The sequence below is a fragment of the Tarenaya hassleriana genome, unplaced genomic scaffold (assembly GCF_000463585.1).
Source record: "Tarenaya hassleriana unplaced genomic scaffold, ASM46358v1 Cleome17, whole genome shotgun sequence".
NCBI lineage: Eukaryota > Viridiplantae > Streptophyta > Magnoliopsida > Brassicales > Cleomaceae > Tarenaya > Tarenaya hassleriana.
In genome coordinates, this window is record NW_010965122.1 from 2942245 (window position 1) to 2963025 (window position 20781).

At 40.2% G+C, this 20781-nt stretch overlaps 6 protein-coding genes across 7 annotated transcripts; 5 read left to right on the forward strand and 1 right to left on the reverse strand.

Moving 5' to 3' along the window:
* The first annotated feature begins 1117 nt into the window (after positions 1-1117).
* On the forward strand, positions 1118-3430 carry LOC104810129. Of its 2 annotated transcripts, XM_010536330.1 has the most exons (4): positions 1118-2223; positions 2291-2698; positions 2810-2894; positions 3348-3430. In XM_010536330.1, exons 1-4 carry the CDS (start codon positions 1361-1363, stop codon positions 3387-3389), a joined length of 1398 nt encoding a protein of 465 aa, XP_010534632.1. In that variant the 5' UTR covers positions 1118-1360; the 3' UTR covers positions 3390-3430. The 2 variants fall into 2 exon arrangements, with proteins under 2 accessions (XP_010534632.1, XP_010534631.1); XM_010536329.1 differs by lacking the exon at positions 3348-3430 and having other exon boundaries at positions 2810-3120.
* A 17-nt stretch (positions 3431-3447) lies between these two features.
* On the forward strand, positions 3448-6102 carry LOC104810130 (biotin carboxyl carrier protein of acetyl-CoA carboxylase). The gene is made up of 9 exons (XM_010536331.2): positions 3448-3617; positions 4014-4202; positions 4515-4585; positions 4736-4789; positions 4926-5195; positions 5291-5353; positions 5487-5555; positions 5651-5696; positions 5822-6102. Exons 1-9 carry the CDS (start codon positions 3584-3586, stop codon positions 5887-5889), a joined length of 864 nt encoding a protein of 287 aa, XP_010534633.1. The 5' UTR covers positions 3448-3583; the 3' UTR covers positions 5890-6102.
* Positions 6103-6425: 323 nt separating this feature from the next.
* LOC104810131 (protein RETICULATA-RELATED 6, chloroplastic) lies at positions 6426-10444 on the forward strand. The gene is made up of 7 exons (XM_010536332.1): positions 6426-7183; positions 7453-7582; positions 7948-8478; positions 8755-8862; positions 9060-9608; positions 9912-10025; positions 10145-10444. Exons 1-7 carry the CDS (start codon positions 6549-6551, stop codon positions 10289-10291), a joined length of 2214 nt encoding a protein of 737 aa, XP_010534634.1. The 5' UTR covers positions 6426-6548; the 3' UTR covers positions 10292-10444.
* A 224-nt stretch (positions 10445-10668) lies between these two features.
* On the forward strand, positions 10669-13144 carry LOC104810132 (protein LURP-one-related 14). The gene is made up of 3 exons (XM_010536333.2): positions 10669-12329; positions 12430-12651; positions 12782-13144. Exons 1-3 carry the CDS (start codon positions 12075-12077, stop codon positions 12914-12916), a joined length of 612 nt encoding a protein of 203 aa, XP_010534635.1. The 5' UTR covers positions 10669-12074; the 3' UTR covers positions 12917-13144.
* Positions 13145-14083: 939 nt separating this feature from the next.
* Positions 14084-17285, reverse strand: LOC104810133 (alpha-soluble NSF attachment protein 2-like). The gene is made up of 9 exons (XM_010536334.1): positions 16953-17285; positions 16315-16364; positions 16147-16219; positions 15844-15923; positions 15438-15589; positions 14918-15077; positions 14776-14823; positions 14470-14550; positions 14084-14387 (listed from the first exon to the last, which is right to left on the reverse strand). Exons 1-9 carry the CDS (start codon positions 17095-17097, stop codon positions 14307-14309), a joined length of 870 nt encoding a protein of 289 aa, XP_010534636.1. The 5' UTR covers positions 17098-17285; the 3' UTR covers positions 14084-14306.
* A 1085-nt stretch (positions 17286-18370) lies between these two features.
* Positions 18371-20426, forward strand: LOC104810135 (putative sodium-coupled neutral amino acid transporter 7). The gene is made up of 5 exons (XM_010536335.2): positions 18371-18830; positions 18957-19109; positions 19253-19456; positions 19554-20019; positions 20135-20426. The coding sequence occupies exons 1-5, from the start codon at positions 18464-18466 to the stop codon at positions 20253-20255; spliced, it is 1311 nt and encodes a 436-aa protein (XP_010534637.1). The 5' UTR covers positions 18371-18463; the 3' UTR covers positions 20256-20426.
* Positions 20427-20781: the final 355 nt, after the last annotated feature.

Here is a 20781-nt window from a genome sequence, read left to right on the forward strand (position 1 = left end):
AAAAAAAAACAAAAGAAGTGAAATTAGTTCGAGATGACGGAACAACTACGAATTATCCAAACATTTTGGTATTTAGCTTTTTTTTCCCCTCATTTTAAGTAATAGTCAAACATTAAAGCAACAATATTGAAAAGTTTTTAAACGAAAATAAATACGCAAAGGATCTTATAATTAAAAACAATGAAGCAAAAAGTTTGAATATTTACGCATTATTCGAATGCCTAACTATGTAATGATATGGGCAAAAAATATATAGAAATGGCTTGGGTTTTATCCAATTATTTTTGTTGTACAATGGGTCGGTCCAATAAAACAAAATATTCTCCGGCCTAATCAAAGAATATATGGTAGAAAATACGGGTTGATTTTCCACATGCAAAGCCGAATCTTCATGAACAAGTAGCTCTCTATTGGAGTGTAAGAATCACCAATCCTTCATTTATATATCTAGTTATATACCCTTTATGTGTTTGGCCAAAATTTCAGCTTAGTACGTTATTAAGCACCTTTCAGCATCTACTAATAATGGCAATACAATATAGTTATTAATATGTTATAAGTTAAAGATGATAAAAAAAAAATCTCTTAACAAGCAAGGAATTCCAATTAGGGCATCATTTTGCCCACAAAAAATTGGGCAAAATGAAATATTATTTGGATATTTGATCTGGCTAATTACTATATGAACTATATATAGACCCTTTTGTGGGGAGCCATATATGCTTAAAAGCTTTTCTATTATGGGGATAATTTTGTTTGAAACTATATGATATGTGGATGTCGTCATTTAATTGAATGGTGTAAGCTACAAAATGAAATGAACACGCTTTTTCCTTTAAATGGGAATTAGCACATTAGTTGAACCTATAATTTCTAGATATCTAATATACATATAATGATTTAATCGGTCCAATTATTTTCTTCCTAAAACAAACTTGTAACGTAATCAATTTAAACGTAATATACACGCACACACACGCATATGTATTACAAGAAAAAACGTATCCGTTGTAATGAACGTGTTGTACAATTATCCTGTTATCCTACTTGTCCTATATAAAGCTATTCCTAAAAGCATTCCTCTTATTGTTCTCTTCCAATTCCGAATATAGTTTACTTCCTTTTTGACATTTTTATCAAGAATAGAATCTTTCTCTTCTTTACATAATTAATTTACTCTCCTCTCATGATAAAGATCTTTACATATACATACATATACATGTATACATACATATATATATGTGTGTGTGTGTGTGATCATCGTCTTCTCCTCTTTCTACACATCAAAAACTCAATCAGATAAGATTTCAAGAGGGAAAAGACAAAAAAAGAAAAGAAAGAACCTTGAAGCTTTTCTCCAATGGCTTCATGTGGTTCACCTGATGCATTCTCGTGGCTTCAAACCCTTCCTCCTCTTTCCCAATGGAAGACAAACTCCATGTCTATGTGCATTTGCTCTTCAAATCCATCTCACCCATCTCTGAACTTCTCTGTTGTCCGTACATCCATCTCCTCCAACACATTCACTTTCTCCATCGTAGCCAACTTCAAGCTCCCTATCTCTCTCTGGACATCAAAACCCTTCAGAATCACCACTTCTGATGCGAATAAGTTCCTAACCGAAGAGATGATCTCTACCCTTTTGACGGGTTTCATCGATGTTGTTCTCAGCTATGGCATAAAGAGAACCAGTTGCTCAATCAGGATTCCAAACCCGAGTTCCTCTCCGAACCTCGCGGACGTGTTCAACCTCGGGTTCCACACTTTCGTGTTCCTCGTCTGCATCTATGAAGCTCCCATTAGTCTGAGAACCGTTTGTCTAAACACGATCAAGAACCAGTTGGTTACTTGTAGGTCAAGGCAAGGCTCTAAGCTACTAATGGTGCAACTAGGATCAAACCTTGAGGAACTGTGGATGAGATCTCTGAATCTCGCCATAACCAATTGGATGGTTGAGATCAGAGCGGCTAAGCAGCGCCCGCTTCTTCAGTCTCCTTCTCCGTTGTTTTCGTACGGGTTTTCGACTCAAGGTCTGTGGAAAGTTCATCTTTACTGTCCAGTGATAGCAATGGAGATGGAGAATAGCCCTAGCAGTGGTTTAAACGATGAGAGGCTGTTCTTCTCTCTGAACTATCACCAGCTCGAAGGTGTGATCCAATTCAACCACAGGATCTTTGTTCATGACAAGTGGATTAACGTTGCAGTCAACATTGATAATGTCCGGTATGCACATCTCTCTCTCTCTCTCTCTCGAAGATGATGATGAATTACATCATACGTGAAACGACAGGTGCGATGTGATAAGACTTGTGAACGAGACGCTTCTGTCGGAACGAGGGTATGGAGCAGAGGAAAAGCACTTCCCTTCGCGGATATCTCTGAGACTAACTCCGACGGTTCAGTCGAACATTCTGATGGTGTCAGTGACAAAATCCTCGGAGAATCCGACAAGAGAGTTCGAAGTGGAGAAAGGGTTCGAGGCCACGGTGGATCCACCCAACACGTTCTTCGGTCTCAAAGTCTCGGCAGGAGAGACCACGACCACGAGCTTGAAGCCGTGGAAGTTCGAGGAATGGGTCAATGGATACAGCGCCAATCTCACATGGTTTCTCCACGATGCTGACGACGGGAGAGAGGTTTCTTCCTCCAAACCCTCCAAGGTTTCTTTGATGAACCCTAGGGCTTGGTTCAAGAACAGGTAAGCATCACCATTTTTGGTTTGTGTCGAGTACCCGCGAGACCGGAACTCGAAATACGTAAGTATACGCAATCATGCTTATAATGAAAATCAACATGACTGTGGGGGCAGATACTCGAGCGCTTTCAGGCCATTCAACAGGCAAGGGGGAGTGGTGTTCGCAGGGGATAACTACGGACAGAGTGTCCTATGGAAGGTAGATAAGGCCGCCGCCGCGGGGAAAGTGATGGAGTTTGAGCTCAGAGGCTGCATTTGGTTGACCTATTGGCCCAACAGGCACCACACTTTCTATAACGACACCCGCAAATTGGAATTTAGGGAGATGCTTTACCTAAATCTTCCTTATTGAATCTTCTTCCCCTCTTGTATCCAATGCTATATTTTGTTACTTCATTATCCATATGACCTTGTTGTTCATGTTATATTCTTTCCAATTTTCAGTGTTAAATATGTGTGATAAACCAGAAAAAATGAATTGAATTATTATAAAAATGTATAGCATAGATAGATATAGAGTGTATATATGGAATGCAGAACAAATAAGGGAGTTTTGATCCTATGAAATGTCCAAGATTGGTAAAAATGTGTGGGGCATTTATGTTATTTGGTAAAGGTATAGACTGAATTGCTCAAATTATACGTATTACAGGGCAGAAACGTAAATAGCAAAAGTATAAGGGGAGCATGTTAGCAAAAAATAAAAATGGGGATGAGGGACAACTCTCGCTCTTCTGAATCAGTACACAGGCGGAGATTTCGAAGAGCTACTACACTCAAAGATCACACGACCCCTCCAACCGTCGCGCTTAACCGATCTTCGCTAAATCCATTTTTCGCATCGAATCGATCAAAAACTCTTTCTTCGATCGCTCCCTCTGTTCTCCGATGGAGTCTTCTGCTGCACTCGGATCCCTCCACCGTATGTGTGTTTTTCTCTTCTTTTTATCGTTTTATTCGCATGTTATTTTCTTGCTGGGTATCTGTTTGTTTCTCGGGAAAACGAGATGGGAAAATTTGGAAACGGAGGAGTGGCTGCTGTGGAAAATGTCTTTCCCTGCACTTTTTCCATGTGTTGCTCCGTAGACGATTCGTTGATGATCTGTAATGGTGTTACTGACATTTTGGCGTTTGTGATTATCCTTGGCATTTGGAGGTTTGGATTTTAGATGTTCTCCTCTTAATTGGGTCTGAAAGTCCTTTTTATATGATCTTTAGGCAGATTTGCAGCTAGAAGAAGGTGAATTTGGCCAACCTTAGAGATTATGTGTGTATGTACATGAAACTCAAATTTTATCCTTCTTGCTTCATTCTACAGAGACCATCGGGTCACTAGCTAATTCACAGACTATGGTAGAGAATTCCACCAAGGTTCATCTCCATTGTGGAAACTGGCCTGTCTCTGGTAACTCTCTTGTGCCACACAGGAGATTCAATGGGAAGAGGAATTTCACCCTTGCATTGAGTGTACAGGCTTCTAAAACTTCCACGACAACCGAAACTGGAGGTGAGTTAAGTTGCAATGGGATATCCTCCTTTTATACCTGCATTCACAGTTTTCTCACCGACGGGCTTGAAATGGTTTGCCTCATTGTTTAAGCTCATATGAGTCACTGATCAAGAATGCCACTGTCTTGTCTTGTTTTTTTATTTTATTTTATAAAGAGCTCTGTTCACGTATGTTTTTTGTTGTGATGCAAAGGACTAGCAACTAGAACAATACCTCGGTCACCGACTTGGAATCGTAATCCCATGATTTGGTCATTGAAATATTTACTCTATTTTCTTTCTTTAAAGGGTTTTAATTTTGTTGTGGCAGATTCATCCGATGCCAGTGCATCAAAGGTGAAGAAGACCATTGGACGATTAACTTTCCCAAACGAATTGGAGGTTTGTGCCAGATTTCTTTGGGATAAATTTTAGTATGTGCGTGCTCTTTGTTTTGCCAGAACTTTGGTCATTCATCCTGGTTTGTTCACATGAAGACTTAATGTTAGAACTTCCCTTGGTGGTTGCATGTTTGTTGTTGACACATTGCAGGCATTAGTTCACGAGGTGTGCGATGACACAGAGGTTGCTGAGCTGAAACTTAAGGCAAGTCTCACTACTTATTCACTTCACTGTCATAGCAATCCTCTTGTGCTATTTCAGAACACATTTGCATGTCAAATTCTAATAAGAACCAACAGGCTAGAGCTGTATTGTGTTCGACTTTTTTTTTGTGTTACAGGTTGGAGATTTTGAAATGCACCTAAAACGAAAGATTGGGGAGATAACGGCTCCTGCTCCCTTGACGGATATTTCTCCAACAGTTGCTCCTCCTATTCCTTCTGAACCCATGAATGAGTCGGCTCCAACTGCTGCACCTATCCCGTCTAAAGCAAAATCATCCTCTGAAAAAGCAACCCCATTTATGAATACATCCTTTGGGAAATCATCTAAGTTGGCCTCTCTGGAGGCATCTGGATCTAACAATTACGTCCTAGTCACTTCTCCAGGGGTATGCACATCCTTCTCTTGACTGCTTCTTGCATCCATCACCGAGTTTGTAGTTGATGAATTTTTGTGTTTCTGCTTTAAAATTTTCCTCGAAAGGTGGGCACTTACCAAAGGAACAGAGCTGTGAAAGGAAAGAAGCAAGCTCCCAGCTGTAAAGAGGTAAATAAAGGGTTACCCATCGATGAAATTCCAACTCTTGCTTTCCGATCTTCCAATCTGAAACGGTAAATGCAAATTAAATCGTGCTAGAAGTTGAAAGTTGTCACTGATTTGCCCGAAATTATCTGTGTAGGGTGATGTAATCAAGGAAGGTCAAGTTATCGGATTCCTGCATCAGTTGGGAACTGAGCTTCCAGTGAAGGTAAAGTAAAGCCCCAATATCTTCATTCTGTTCCTCAAATAGGTCATCATATACGATCCTCATCTCTTCGATTCTGTTTTTTTTTTCCCGAGCAGTCTGATGTAGCTGGGGAAGTTCTCAAGGTCCTCTGTGACGATGGAGGTACCGTTTTATACGTTTTAGTTTCTTCCTCGCATTGATCAATAACGAGATAGAGATAATATGAACGAATCGAACTAAGAAAGAAAGAAAGAGATCATTGATCATGTCTCTTGGTGTGTGATCAGACTCTGTAGGTTACGGAGACCCTCTTGTTGCGATCTTACCATCCTTCCATGACATCAACATCATGTGATAAAAGCTGAAGTAATCGGCAAAATCTTCATATTGGAGTTTCTACCATTCATCTTCTGAAACTTGTTTTTTGTTTTTTTTCCTTCTGGTTTGGAGATTCCAATCTTCTGAATAATTTGTTCTGCGTTCCCTTTTGAAGGAGACCTTTAGTTGTAATCTCATTCGACGCTCAGAACAGGTTTTTTGGGGCATTGACTTTGTTAGTTCTTTTGTTTGTAAGATCTAAAAATCTGGACAACTCCATGTGAATTTTTTTTCAAAATTAACTTACTATAGAAAGTAATGGTAATTCAAAATATTAAAAAAAATATAAAATAATATGTGATTGGGCAATCAAGATAAGTTGGAACCAGAATAGAATTCCGAGTTTTGTGGTCGCAAAAAGAATGATGTGTTGGAAGCGAAATCTATCAATTTTACGGGTCAAAACTGTATGTATGTCAACTTGTCGGCTTTCCTATGAAATTTTGTTATTCACATAAATTAGATAAAACTCGTATAATAAAAGAATCAAAAAATTCAGAGCGCCGTATTTTTTCGTGGATGGCAATGGCATTGGCAAAGAACGGAGCCATCTCTCTCTCTCTCTCTAATATCTCTTTCGCTCTAGGGATGTAGTTAGCTGACGTGGACAAACTGATCCCCTTCTTCGCTTCAGAGATGAAGCCCACCGCGCATGGGCTCTTCGCTTCTCAACCACCACTCTACTGTCCTCTCCGCCGCCGTCTCTCTCCGGGATTCCATGCCCCTCACCTTCCCATCTCCGTCGCTCCTGCGAATTCTCGGCGCGTCGTGGCTCTTTCCTCCTCCGATGATGATGATCACGATGGTGCTTGCTCTCGCCGCGCAATTCTCCTCGCGCCGCCGCTCCTCGCCGCTGCCGCTTCGTGGTTGCTTCAGCCGCCTGACTCCTCCGCCTCAGGAGATGGCTCTTCCGCCGCCGCGAATTCTCCTGCCTCTCCTGTGGAATCAGCCGCTCCTCCTCCTCCACCTGCTCCTACTGCTCCGCCGCCGGAAGAGGCGATAACCTCGAGGATCTATGACGCGACAGCTATCGGTGAGCCGATGGCGTTGGGGAAGGACAAGAGGAAGGTGTGGGAAAAGCTTATGAACGCGAGGATTGTGTACCTTGGCGAGGCCGAGCAAGTGCCTACCAAAGACGACAAGGAGCTCGAGCTTGAAATCGTCAAGAACCTGAGGAAACGATGCCAGGAAAACGAGCGTCAGATCTCTCTGGCTTTGGAAGCATTTCCTCTTGATTTGCAGGACCAGCTGAATCAATACATGGATAAGAGGTTCGGCCCCAGCTCCTTACTAACAAAGGGTTTTATTGCTCTCGGGAAATTTTTCCGAATCTTTCATTCTGAAACTAATAGAAGTACTTTGCAGTATATGATCATGCCAATTTGTTCTTGTAGTGACTTAGTGGTATTTGGTTTCGACATGAAGAGGACTAGTTAGTTCCATTTTGATATATAAGTTCCAGCTTGTTGCTTTGGTTTTGTGATTATTAATGTGCTTCAATGCATTCCTTGGTGACAAAAGCTCGGAAATTTGGTGTCAGGATGGATGCGGAGACATTGAAGTCTTATGTCTCGCATTGGTCAGCACAACGCTGGCAAGAATATGAGCCTCTTTTAAACTACTGCCGAGATAACGCTGTTAAGCTTATTGCTTGTGGCACTCCGCTCAAGGTAGAAACTTGACGCATTGCTTTGCACATTGTTAACAATTTGGTCTATTGATCTTATTTTGAAAATTGCATGTCATGATTCATTTCTTGATCACTTAGGTCACTCAGCTTGATCTCATTATCCTTTTTTGGTCCTACATTCGTTAGGATTTACGGATTTTTCGTAGGTGCTAAAGGATGGTGGCCTTGTAAACTATTGGAATCTCTCTTATTGAGGTTGATGGGAATCAGAAAAAATCATGACAATGTTTTAGATGCATGTATCTGGTTTGGCTACTTCAACTGGATAATGCGCTTGGTTCAAGAGTTATGCATTCTTACCTCACTCTTAAGGAGCACTGACGTATTCTTCTTAATGTGATGTAGGTGTTAAGAACTGTCCAAGCGGAGGGTATCCGTGGTCTTTCAAAGTCTGAACGTAAATTATACACTCCTCCTGCTGGTTCAGGCTTTATCTCAGGACTTGCTTCGTTCTCGCGTAGATCGACGCTTGATATGTATCCCCCGACGCAGATTGTTCCATTTGGACCAAGCTCTTATTTATCGGCACAAGCAAGAGTAGTTGAAGATCATACAATGTCCCAAGTTATTTTACAAGCAATTGCAGATGGAGGTGGGACTGGTCTGCTGGTAGTGGTGACAGGTGCTAGCCATGTTGAGTATGGATTACGAGGGACAGGTTTGCCAGCGAGGATCTCCAGGAAGATTCCAAAGAAGAATCAAGTTGTTGTACTACTTGATCCTGAGAGACAGTACTTGCGACGAGAGGGGGAAACTCCAGTTGCTGATTTCTTGTGGTATTCTGCAGCCAGACCCTGCAGCAGGAACTGCTTTGACCGAGCTGAAATTGCTCGAGTAATGAATGCAGCTGGTAGGAGACGAGATGCCCTTCCCCAGGTAAATTTTATGAGTGCTTTCATGACTAGCACCAACATGCACGCTTATTCCTCGCTGTATTTGGCATTCACTCTTTCATAAAATTGCTCCGAGTTTTATCTCTTATTATTTCTTTTTTTAATGGTAAATATATCTCTTATTAGTTGCTTCTGTTGAAATATTGTTTACCCTAATTTTTTTTATCCTTTTTCTTTTTTGACTGATTTATTTATATGTTATTATGTTTATTTCTTTTATTCATTTGTTCGTGATGAGGGTCTTTGCCATGCTTTCCAGGACCTGCAAAAAGGATTGGACCTTGGTTTGGTGTCCCCTGAAGTTTTGCAGAATTTCTTTGATCTGGAGCAATCTCCTGTTATTTCTGAGCTTACTCATCGTTTCCAGGTATATCGATTCTAGAAACATTTCTTTTTCAGAACTTTTTTTTTTGAAAATGTAAGCAATGAGCTTTTACTATATACTAAAGTGCTCATATTATTTCACGGTACATTACTTCCTGTATCCGTCTTCTGCCCACAATTAATAAAAGCTTTGATATAAGTTAGTGGGAACTTCACTGATAATGGTTCACCATGATACAGGGTTTCCGGGAAAGGTTGTTGGCAGATCCAAAATTCTTGAATAGATTAGCTATTGAAGAGGCTATATCAATAACAACCACGCTTTTAGCACAGTATGGGAAACGGAAAGAGAATTTCTTTGAAGAACTCGACTATGTTGTTACTGATACAGTGAGAGGAATAGTGGTTGACTTTTTCACTGTTTGGCTTCCTGCTCCCACTCTGTCTTTCCTTTCATATGCTGATGAGGCAAATGGACCTGACAGCATAGACGCCTTAAGAGGCCTCTTAGGATCCATACCTGATAATGCATTTCAAAAAAGTCTTGCTGGAAAAGAGTGGACAGTGAATCTTAGAATTGCTTCGGTTGTCGTTGGTGGCCTGAAGCTTGCTAGTGTTGGAATTATTTCCAGTATTGCAGCTGTGGCCGCTTCAAATGCTTTGTATGTAGCACGAAAGTTCATCAAACCAGAGTTAGCCGTTGCTCGGCAACCTAGGAGGTCTCCTATTCTGAAAACAGCAATTGTGTATGGAAGCTTTCTGGGAACTTCTGCAAATATTCGTTATCAGGTATAATGATGCTTGCCACTTGACATATCCATCGGTTTGGAAAATTTTATCATGCATTCGTGGACTTTCTTCTCCAGTTTCTCGTAACTTGACCTTTGTTGAGGTCTTGGGTGACTCTTCAATCTCAGCTACTTTTAATACAAGAAATCCATGAATGTGATTGCAGTTGATTACATTTCATTTTCTTTTCCTTTGCCACGTGAACTATTTTGCTGCTTCAACTTAGCTAAGGAATAATTTTTACTTCGATATGACCTAAGATTTGAATTGATGCCTCTAACATCGAATTGAACTTACATGCAGATAATTGCTGGAATAATAGAGCACCGCATCTCTGATGAGCTTTCTTCTCAACCTCTACTTGTAAATATACTTTCCTTTGTTTCCCGGACAATTAATTCCTATTTTGGAACTCAGGTCAGGATTTTGCTTGTTGTGTACTTTATATTTTTCATGTTTCACCAAGCCCAAATTCTCAAGTTCATAGTTTTGTTAAATCTGAAATTTTATTAATTTTATTCCATAAACTGTGGCAGCAATGGATTGATCTTGCTCGCTTTACTGGCCTGCAAGCACGAAAAAGCATCCCAGCCTCTTATGATATGCCGGAGTCTTCAAACCAACCTATCGTGGAATGCAGTTCTACTGAAGAGACAAGTATTGATGATCTCAAGAATCAATGACGTATCCTATTAGGTACTCGCTAGTACTTGTTTACCGAAAGATTTTGTTTCATATTGAGGGGAAATAACCCTTCAAAAGCGGAGTTGTATGCTTGTATTTCTGCTTCTTGGGAAAAATGGTTATCACTTCCAGTATAGTTTCTTCTAGATCCCTTTGATTTTTTTTTTCCTGCTTTTACTATACAAAGTTTTTTGCAACCATTTTCTCACCAAACAGAACACACATGTTAGTTGTCTTGATTTGCAGTGACTGCCAATGGCTGATACAGCAGTTTCCTTTTACTCTCTCTCTCTCTCTGTAAATTAATTATTATTCATCTGGCATGATCATGCATTGGAAAGGTCTTAAGTTGATCAATCCGAACACCTCTAAGGAACTGAGGATTAGTTTCTGAAATTGCATATATAATATTTGTGTATTCTAGTCCAGGGCCTGAAGTCGTGGCTCAACAGTACCTCCTAACCCTTGTGAAGTCAAGAATAAGAAAATCCACGGAACGCTGGATGAATATAGCCTGTGTTCTTACTGAAATGATTTCTTTCGAGCAAGGTTCCTTTTGCAAGGCATCTGCAAGGTTCTTCAACTGTACTGTAAAAGTCCACTCTGCATTAGATTTTTGCATGTGAAACAAAACACGGGCCTTCTAAACCGAACATTTTCTTGTGGCCCCGTGAAAGGGACGATAATGATGTTGTTAGCAATAGTTGATAGCTGATACTAAACACAAAGTTTAGGTAGTGTATACACAGCAGCAACTGAAGAAGTGTTTCTGAACGCCTTTTTATTTGACCTCCATTTCTGATCGAGTCCTGCCAGATACGAGGAAATGTTTAGGCTTGTTATCAGGTTTGTTGCCAATTTCTACAGTAGAATGCTCTGTCGTGTTCTTTGCAAGTTATTTCCAGCATTTTGATGCCCTGTTCAGATACAGCAGCCCGTGATAATCTCAGAGCAAGCAGAGTTATATTCCTGAACTTCCATCTCGAGTTAGCCAGGTATCTTTTCCATTACCTTGTGCGTGAATTAGTATTAATTCTGTGATTCTATCTTAGTCCGTATATTTTCTAGGTTTGCATCTTAAAAACCCGATTGTATCATCTTCTGTTCCTAAGGAAGTAATTCTTGCAGCGGTTAAAAGGGCAAAAGTTCACGAGAAGAAGAACTATGCAAAAGCAGATGAACTTCACAAAAATATGCATGTCTCTCTTATCTGATAGACTTCCTTAGTGTTTTCGGTTTCTTATGCAGGAAATAATGCTTGCGAAAAGGTCTAGTGTGTCATTATATTGTTGCCTATGATAAGCGTATGGTGCTCGAATAGGTAAGATTGATAGACCTTAAGCGTATAGTGATAACCTATGATTCAAGGCTTCTAGAAAGATCCCTGAAACTGCTGGATTTACGTGTAACTGTATAAACTGTATATTGAGTATATGTGTTTGATGCTTTTGACAACAAAGAACGTTTGTATTCACCTAGTAACAACAATTGCTTAGTTGTCTTGTTGATTTGTCGTATCTTCTAAATTTAAGGGTGTTGGTTTATTTTTGGGTTTATCAATCTGGGGTTGAGAATGAAAGTCTGTTTCTTTGCCAAAGAAAGTAAACCAAACCCTGCAAAATCTGTTTCCATTGAATATTTTTCGATAATGTGACTTAGATTGATATTCTGCATCAGGAAGGATTATTAAGGGCTCTAAAGGCAGGGCCCTTCATAATCGTGTGCTCTTCGAATTCTCGAAACCCTGAGTTTTCCGAAAGAGGAATTCAGGGCGGCATAACGATGCCAAAGAATAACGGGACAGAATGGGAAGTAGGAGATCCGACGATAAGCGTAGTGGGCGAGCAATTCTGCAATCCATACCCAATGGAGCTGATTGTGAAGAGAAAGGTTCATAACTTCTCGAGAGATCACTATGAAGTATTTGATCTCAGCGGAAATCTCCTCCTTCAGATCGAGGGACAGGCTTGGGGATTCAACCGCAAAAGGGTCATGCGCGATCCTGCTGGTTTCACCATCCTCACCATGCGCCAAAAGGTAACAATTCTCTTCCCACTCTATGCCTCTAAAACCCAGAAAAAAAAACACAACAAGAAACTCTTGCATTCACGAGAATGGCGGTCGGGTTGTTTTTTAGGGAATCACATTGAAGAACAAATGGGAGGTGTACGGAGGGGATAGCAAGGATCGAGAAGATATGCTCTTTGTAGCAAGGCAAACGCAGGCGATGACTCTGAAGACGTCTCTCGACGTTTTCTTGCCCGACAATCTCAAGAGGGCCGTTTGCGATTTCCGTGCTTCGGGTGGATACTCCAATATCTCCTTCAAGGTCTTCAAATCCGACTCTCTCATCGCCGGGGTAATTACAAACACTACTCATGAAAACTTTTTTCCAAAATTTCTATACTTTTTTTTACATAATTGTTTTTTTTTGTCAAAGTACATAATTGTTTTTTGAAAAAACAAAAATGGCGAATGTCTTTTAACAGGTGACTCATAAATTCTCATGGGGGAGCTTCTGCAAGGGCAAGTACAATTTCAGGGTTAGAGTCAATCCAGAGGTCGATTACGCGTTCATCGTCTCTTTGCTTGTCATCGTCGACGACAACGAGAACTTGTGTTGATCACACATGTCACCATTATATATACTCTAATTACCCATTCGCCTTTTTTTTTTTGGGTGTATCGTTGGAGTTTTTAACTTGTAGATCTTGTCCCTAGTTTTTGTCCCTCCCGTTCTGTTTGTTTGGTTCCAAAATGGTTACAATCTGTTTCGCCTGCTGTGTAAAGAAAACCGTTGTGAAAATGTACCAGTCTTGGTCTGCCTGAAAATAATTTTCGTTGTTATGTTCTTCGATTGGAACAAGTCAGTGTACGACAATGATGTATATGCCCTATCCACTGGATCGTAATGTTTTAGTTGTACATTTGTGGCTTAATTAGATCCTCTATAAAATTGTTATGCCTCTTTCTTCCGCCATAAATGATGGGCTGTGGACACGGGGTATAAGTATTCAAACATTTGGAGATGGGTGATCCAGAATTTCGAACGGAGTTGGAAGATTTTGACTGCATCTGAATTTCAGATACTCCAAACTTATAGACTGACAAAAGACTCGATGAGGGTACGCCATTGACTCACGCGAGAGAGAGCTTATCGACAGAGACTCGATGAGGATGTGGCGGTTGTTCGATGAAGTCATGAGGGTGTAAGGAATGGACGAAGAGAGGACACTTGATGTCGATGAGACAGAAACTCAGTGAGAATTATGGTTTGTGAAAGAAACGACCACAAGTAGAGTTGGATACAAGTCACGTGTCAATGATATTGGTTTCAGGGTTCTCAAAACCCATAGCTGTGTATCCACCTTTTCAGTTATCTGAGCTTTGGGAATCCGCGTGATGCCCTAAACACTCAGGTATCTACGGGTCATTTGGCCAGCGAGAACTACGAGATACAAATGCCGAGGGCGAGGAAAGGGATGAGGGCAAGTGGTGAGGGTGGTTCTCCCCTTAGCTCGCCCTCCGACATCTCGCCTCACCTCTCACCGCAAATCTAACCCTCACCCTAGATGAACCCGACAATGGCTGCCAGTGCATACTAGTTTTCACTGACCAATTCCAGATGGTTGGATCCATCAATGAACAAAAATACCTGATTTTCGGGTTTGCTTGGCCGATCCAAGCCGTAAGCATGTGTACTTTAGTTTCAGGTTAAATTAACAAAAATATTCTCGTGATATCGTTAAAAGGATTCATAAGTTTCAATGGGCAAAGGCAGTAGATGGGAATAATGAAACCAGGACAAACCTTGACGTTGATATCACAGAAACATGTCCAGCAAACCTCTTGAACTGAAACTCAGATGAGAAACAACACAATCTCGCAGTATATAGAGTACTTTAGACGACACTTTAAACATAAAGACAAGTCAGAAGCATGTGGAGTAACAGAAGAACATGATCCAAACCCATGATTTTGGAAGCAAATAAATCACCGGAGAGATAAGATATTTCAGGTAAGATCGTCCTCCTCGAGCTCCTTGGCCTTCAGCTTTTCCTTCACCCTTAGTAACAATGTTGTCTTCCATGAATCCTGAAATGCATCGCTACACCGTTAGAGATGTGTGTGTATATATATGTATATGTATATGCATAACCTATAAGTTAAGTTGTACCAGAGGAGTCATGCTGTCAAATTCCTTGACAACATCTGTGAACCTTGCGACGTCCTCCTCATCAATGGCAGAAGCAATGTCCTGTCACAGGCAGAAGAAATACACAATTTTAATTTTTAACATATTGCAAACCTATTCTGTCCATTGTGAGAAGTTATATATTTGATTGAAGTGCCAGGAAAAGTTTTGTAATTTATGTACGTTGATCATAGTTTGGTACACATCCAATTAGCAGAAGATAATTGACAGATCATTGTTTCTCACTGTAATTAATATTGATGAACGAAGATAGCAAACTAAGTATACCGTCAAGAACTTGCACTCCCGAGTCCCTGAAAAAGTTGGATCGAGGTCCTGAAGAGAAAAACGGTATTAGATTCATATGATACTTTGAGGACCTTTGGGACAACACTTCAATTCCCAAACAAAAAATGTTATGCCCAAGAACCTGATATTTCTCTAAAGCGTTGCTAATGGAGACAACATCGCTTTTGCATAGATGGCATATGCCTGCGTTGAGAAGATGCCCCTTAACTCCATACTTCAGCAAGTTGTTGTTAAGGGACTGGCGGCCTATCTCTTCATAAATCTGGATTGCCTTATCATATCTGGCAAAGTAGTGAAACAAACATTATGCACATATTGCAAATCCATCACTTCCAAATTAAATATAGCAAACAATCATCGCATCAAAATTCTAACAACCTCTCCTCCTTCTAACTGCATAACCTTGATAGGCATCAAGCTCAGATGAGAAAAGACAGATTACAGAGCATGTGAAGAAATGTTCTCGGCTATAATAGCAAAGATAATCATTGCACATCACATGTTTTATGCTATCATGCATTTATGTTGAAGAAACAGATCGTGCTCCCAGAAAATGGAAATAAAACTCTACAGATGATGAAAATTGCAGGTCAGTAATGTTAAGGTATACGAAAGCAAATGCCAAATGCAAATATTCTTACTGTTCCATCTGGGCAGCATATTGCGCCACCTTTAATTTGCACTGGTTAGCAGAAGTGGCTACTTCTTCATTTTGAAAGAATTCAGCTGCCTTTTCAAAGTACGCAATAGCTTGGTTGATGTTCTGGTCAGATTCATAATACTCAGCAATTTCCTGCAAACAAAAGACATCCCGAAATGACAAATAATTGATGCACCTCTTAGTATAACACAAAAATATGCAGAACTTGCAACAAACTATACAGTTTAATAACAGATAACGAATGGATCCATGTGCAAAGGATAGAGGAGCAACTGATTAAAAAAACAAGAAACACAAAAAGCCAAAGAAGGATCCTAACAAATCTCGCTCTTAGTGCTAATAATCCAAATTTCAGCCCAGGAAAAAAGAAAAAGAAAATGCCGTACCTTATAATATCGTGCAGCCATGCTGAGCCTTCCTATCTCACAAAATATATTAACTGCTTGCTCTAAGCAAGATGCAGCCTCTGCAGAAAAGGTCATGCTTATATCAAGACGTGATACATTTAGATGCAGCAAAATATGATGCCAGGAAAAAAAATGCTAGATTTGATAATCACCACTAACAATAGGGTCCTTGCAACTTTGAATCAGACACTAAAAGGACCAAGGGCTATAACAGAGATGTAGATCATAAAGAGTTGCATTCAGGCAATATAATACAAGATAATGTCCAAGTGAGTTACATACCATTTGTATTTACTTTCTTGTAGCATTTGGCAGCTTCAGCATAGGCATTAGCAGCATCATGTTTGCTGTCTGACTGCAGATGCAGATCAATGTTATCACATGCTTATGCACATTGTTCCAGACATGAACCAAAACATAAAGCTTGGTTATTGCAGCCAAAGACTTCACCTTTAAGTGACAGTTAGCCATCTTCACATAAGTTGCTCCTGCTCTATCCCCTGAAAAATCATATATTTAATACATTAGCAGGAAGCTATAGTAAGAGCGTGCAATAACAGTCCAAGAGAAACATAAACCAAGTTTACTCAGACCAAATAAAACTTAATCTGGGACTTTTCTCCTGATCAGTAAATGAAGAGATCTATTAAATCTTGCCCCAAAGATAAGATTTTTTCTTCCAGAAATTTCTAGTGTCATTTTGCACCCTGTCTAGAGCTTATTCGAAGGCCAGAAACCCAATGATCCAGCCACCAAAAATGTCAATCTCTTAAAATCGCACGTTTTTAGCTTATAATTTCAGTAGATAAATCCTAATAATCTAATTCAGCCATTCAAGCGGATTCTTAGGCCCCAAAAATTTTCGAATGCAAAAATCGACCAATTACCAATCACAAATATAACTTGGGACATGATCACTAAGAAATCACGCGAACTTTAACCTAATAATCATATATAACCCTAAATCACATCGATTTCTCCGATAGTAAACAAATCCACAAGGCATCGAACAGAAAAAAAAAAATTAGATGGACATCGAAAAACACAAACCAACAGAGAATTCGGCATAGGAAAACGAAGGAATTTACATGCTTTGGCGAGTTTGTAGGAATTAGCAGCTTTTTCGAGGAGATCGGCAGCATCCTCGTACTTAGATCCGAATAGACCCCAGCCATTGAGCTTCTTGTCTGCTTTCTTCTCGAATTCCTCCGCCCTCACCAGATGGTCCCCCATTTTTTCCCCAACCTTCCTTCTTCGAATTCACCCTCTTCCTCCTCCGATGATGATCGATTCACCGACGATAAATACGATCCGCTCTTCAGATACTTTTCCTTTCCTTTTCTTTTCCTCCGAGGAGGAATTGCTTCGATGAATATTCGCTGTGAAGACGACAGAGAGAAAAACAATCGGTAGGACCGAAATATCAGTGGATTTTGGTTGGGGAAGATTTTCAACGTCTTGTAATGGGCTTGTTCTCGGCCCAAATATTTTAGCCCATTAAGCAGACGCGATGATCCTGAGGCCGCGATTAGACGCGTTAGGCCTGACCTGGCAGAATTTAATTTAGGATAGTTTTTTACTTATAAAAATTAATTAAAAAATAAAAATGGAAGACTTTTCAAATGGTTTTTTTTGTCCAATCATGTTTATATATATGTGTATATATATATATATATGATTTTAAGACGTGGTCTAATGCTGCTGAGTCAAGAAGGATGGACAATATAACACGTCTCTTTTGGAGTTACCAATTAGCACACGTGAATCAGATTCGTATTCGGTCATTATTACAGCCAACATGCACATGACATACCCTTCGTAATTCTTTTTGTTGGGATAATCTAACAGTTTATCCAATCTTTATTCCAACTAAATATTTTAAAAAATTAAAAAAATCTATGTAAATGTATATTTTTAAATTAAATTAAAATTTGGATTGAGATAGAATTTTGATCCACTGAATTAACTTTTGTAATTTTAATCACATAAAACACCGTCTAACATTTTTGTACATTTTTGTCTCTATATATATAATAAAGGAGTTTATTTCTAGTGTACGTAGTTTTTGTTGTGGATAAAATAAATATACACGATTTCTTCCTTATACATATAAAAGTGGGGACCCCTATGGCCATTTTTCCGTCCAGATACGTTCTAATGAGAGACAGATGATGGACAAAATCATTCACCCTTTCTCTTGGATTGTACATATTTTAATTTTCTATTTTTTTATATACTGGATTTTAAAATTTTTGATTTTTTTTGTTAATTTAAATTTATAAATATATAAGAGATTTATTTTCAATTTAATGTCCACAGATTTTGACGTGTTTCGATAAATGTACGAAAGGCGATGGATTCACGACCAACCTGTCTTTTCCGATGGCCAAACTAGCTAAATTCCGGTTTTACCCTCACCGGTGAAAGTCTTCTCAAGGCTACTTTCGTAACTTCACCCATTCAGGACACCTCTGGGCTATATGAAGCCGCCTCGTTTTGACTCCCACGCATTATTCACGCGCAAACACGACAGCAAAAAAAAAAAAAAAAACTTTTTTCCTCTCGCCGGGATTTTTTTTAGTATCTCCGGTGGAGGAAAATGACTCCGGCAATCCAAGCTCCTCTCTTGCCGAAGAATAAGCAGGAGAGATCGCCGGAGAAGCACGGCTCGTCCGCCGCCGGAGTCGTGTTCAATGTGTCGACGAGCATCATCGGAGCCGGAATTATGTCGATGCCGGCGGCGTTCAAGGTCCTCGGAGTAATCCCGGCTCTGTTGATGATCGCGATCATAGCATTTCTCGCGAATGTATCCGTAGGGTTTCTGATGAAATTCACCATCGCTGGCGAGGCCACGACTTACGCCGGCGTCATGAAGGAGTCGTTCGGAAAGGCGGGCTCAGTCGCTGTGCAGGTCGCTACGATGGGGGCTACATTTGGGTGTCAGATTATTTTTTCGATTATTATAGGTAATATCTCAAAAACCCCATAACCCGATTCTGTTTCTCATTTTTTAAGCTCGGACAGAGATTTTGGTCACAGAGATCTCGATCTTCTGAACTGAAAGCTGGATTTGTCGGGTTTCTTTTCCTCAGGCGATGTTCTGTCGGGGAATGAAAATGGCGGATCCGTACATCTGGGGATTCTGCAACAATGGTTTGGCTCTCATTGGTGGAACACGCGGATTTTCGCTGTGTTCTTCGTTTTCGTCTTCGTCTTGCTTCCCTTGGTCTTGTGTCGGCGCGTGGGTACGTTCTATATGTGCATTCTCTTTCCAGAATCTCAGAAACTGAATCTTAGGAATCAACAGTTCAAACATATGTCGGAATCTGTTAAGATGTTGATGGTATTGGTGAGATTCTTGATGCGTTGTTTTCATTTGTACCTGTAGAGAAACTGGCAATCAGTTCTGCGATATCTGTCCTGCTCGCTGTGTTATTCGTCATCATAAGCGCCGTATTGGCGATTTCAGCTCTGGTGCAAGGGAAAACGAAGAATCCAAGATTGTTCCCAGAACTGGACGAGGGAGGATCATTCTTCAATCTCTTCACTGCTGTCCCGGTTATTGTAACAGCTTTCACGTTTCATTTCAATGGCAAGAACCCATCTTTCTTCGATTCTGCGCCCTCTTTTGCTTTGTTTTCTTGTTTTCTCGTGTTTCTGAGTTTCGGGTTTTGATGAAAAATGTGCAGTTCATCCGATCGGATTTGAGCTGAGTGACCCATTAGACGTGATTCCACCGGTTAGAATCTCTCTGGTCTTGTGCTCTGTGATCTACTTCGCCACTGGTCTCTTTGGATACCTTCTCTTTGGGGAGGCCACAATGTCAGACATTCTTGTGAACTTCGACCAGAGCTCCGATTCCTCCATTGGTTCATTCCTCAATGACGTTGTCAGGCTCAGCTATGCTCTTCATCTCATTCTCGTCTTTCCCCTCCTGAACTTCTCCCTGAGGGCTAACCTGGACGAGCTCTTGTTTCCCAACAAGCCGTCCTTGGCAAAAGACACGAAAAGATTCCTTGGACTCACCCTCGCTCTACTGATTTCGTGTTTCTTGGCAGCCATAGCCATACCTGATATATGGTACTTCTTCCAGTTCATTGGATCCACAACCACAGTCTCCATTGCATTCATTTTTCCCGCAGCAATAGTCCTAAGGTACCAGAAAAACCCAACCTTTGAACTGTTTCTGCATTTGAAAAACATCGTGTTTCTCATGATTTGGTTGAAGCTCTTGCAAGAATCTAATGATCAGTTGGGTTCTGAACTGCAGGGACGTGCATGGATTGTCGACGTCGAGAGAGAAGATCGTTGCTGCAATAATGCTTGTTCTTGCCGTTGCCACAAGCGTCATTGCCATTTCCTCAGATATATACAGCTTCACCACAAAATGATCAGTAAAATTTTCATTAGTTCATTGTTTGATCTCCATCATTAGAGTCCGTAAGATAGATTACTTAGAATTTATTTATATCTTTGCGAAATAGGTTTGCCAAAAGTGTAATATGAAATGTGTGTTGATAGGTATATGATTGGCAATAGAAAAAAAAACATTTTTTCTTCAATTTTCCAACCTCTTCAGTGTAATTGACTTATAGGTTGCCGCCATGTCTGAATCTTCTGTGGAACAGAGGTCGGATTGATAACAGACAGAAGCTTCATCTGTAACCAAAAGGGGTGTTAGAATTTGCCAAATTTAGATACATGATGTTCATGCATGGCCCTGAAAGGGGCAACAGTGAGAATGCTCATAACCCTAGAGCTCAACATGCTATAGATACCAAAATAGCAAGGAGGGATTTCCTACGTTACCGAGACAAAGGTTGAATTTCTACGGACCCAAGATACGACAAATCGATTCGAATCAACAAATCAATTGTGAGATCTAAACCCACAAAACAGAGAGAACCCAGAAACTGA

Excerpts from the sequence above, each read along its gene's own strand:
- LOC104810131 (XM_010536332.1), top strand. The coding sequence starts at position 6,549 with ATGAAGCCCACCGCGCATGGGCTCTTCGCTTCTCAACCACCACTCTAC. Across the intron at positions 8,479-8,754 it reads GACGAGATGCCCTTCCCCAG|GACCTGCAAAAAGGATTGGA; the intron begins GTAAATTTTATG and ends CATGCTTTCCAG. Across the intron at positions 9,609-9,911 it reads CTGCAAATATTCGTTATCAG|ATAATTGCTGGAATAATAGA; the intron begins GTATAATGATGC and ends ACTTACATGCAG.
- LOC104810130 (XM_010536331.2), top strand. The coding sequence starts at position 3,584 with ATGGAGTCTTCTGCTGCACTCGGATCCCTCCACC. Across the intron at positions 5,354-5,486 it reads AAGCTCCCAGCTGTAAAGAG|GGTGATGTAATCAAGGAAGG; the intron begins GTAAATAAAGGG and ends TTATCTGTGTAG. Across the intron at positions 5,697-5,821 it reads GGTCCTCTGTGACGATGGAG|ACTCTGTAGGTTACGGAGAC; the intron begins GTACCGTTTTAT and ends GTGTGTGATCAG.
- LOC104810135 (XM_010536335.2), top strand. The coding sequence starts at position 18,464 with ATGACTCCGGCAATCCAAGCTCCTCTCTTGCCGAAGAATAAGCAGGAG. Across the intron at positions 19,110-19,252 it reads GGTCTTGTGTCGGCGCGTGG|AGAAACTGGCAATCAGTTCT; the intron begins GTACGTTCTATA and ends TTGTACCTGTAG. Across the intron at positions 19,457-19,553 it reads TTTCACGTTTCATTTCAATG|TTCATCCGATCGGATTTGAG; the intron begins GCAAGAACCCAT and ends AAAAATGTGCAG.
- LOC104810129 (XM_010536329.1), top strand. The coding sequence starts at position 1,361 with ATGGCTTCATGTGGTTCACCTGATGCATTCTCGTGGCTTCAAACCCTT. Across the intron at positions 2,224-2,290 it reads GTCAACATTGATAATGTCCG|GTGCGATGTGATAAGACTTG; the intron begins GTATGCACATCT and ends GTGAAACGACAG. Across the intron at positions 2,699-2,809 it reads AGGGCTTGGTTCAAGAACAG|ATACTCGAGCGCTTTCAGGC; the intron begins GTAAGCATCACC and ends CTGTGGGGGCAG.
- LOC104810133 (XM_010536334.1), bottom strand. The coding sequence starts at position 17,097 with ATGGGGGACCATCTGGTGAGGGCGGAGGAATTCGAGAAGAAAGCAGAC. Across the intron at positions 15,078-15,437 it reads TATGCTGCCCAGATGGAACA|ATATGATAAGGCAATCCAGA; the intron begins GTAAGAATATTT and ends CTACTTTGCCAG. Across the intron at positions 14,388-14,469 it reads TTGACAGCATGACTCCTCTG|GATTCATGGAAGACAACATT; the intron begins GTACAACTTAAC and ends GATGCATTTCAG.
- LOC104810132 (XM_010536333.2), top strand. The coding sequence starts at position 12,075 with ATGCCAAAGAATAACGGGACAGAATGGGAAGTAGGAGATCCGACGATA. Across the intron at positions 12,330-12,429 it reads TCCTCACCATGCGCCAAAAG|GGAATCACATTGAAGAACAA; the intron begins GTAACAATTCTC and ends GTTGTTTTTTAG. Across the intron at positions 12,652-12,781 it reads CCGACTCTCTCATCGCCGGG|GTGACTCATAAATTCTCATG; the intron begins GTAATTACAAAC and ends GTCTTTTAACAG.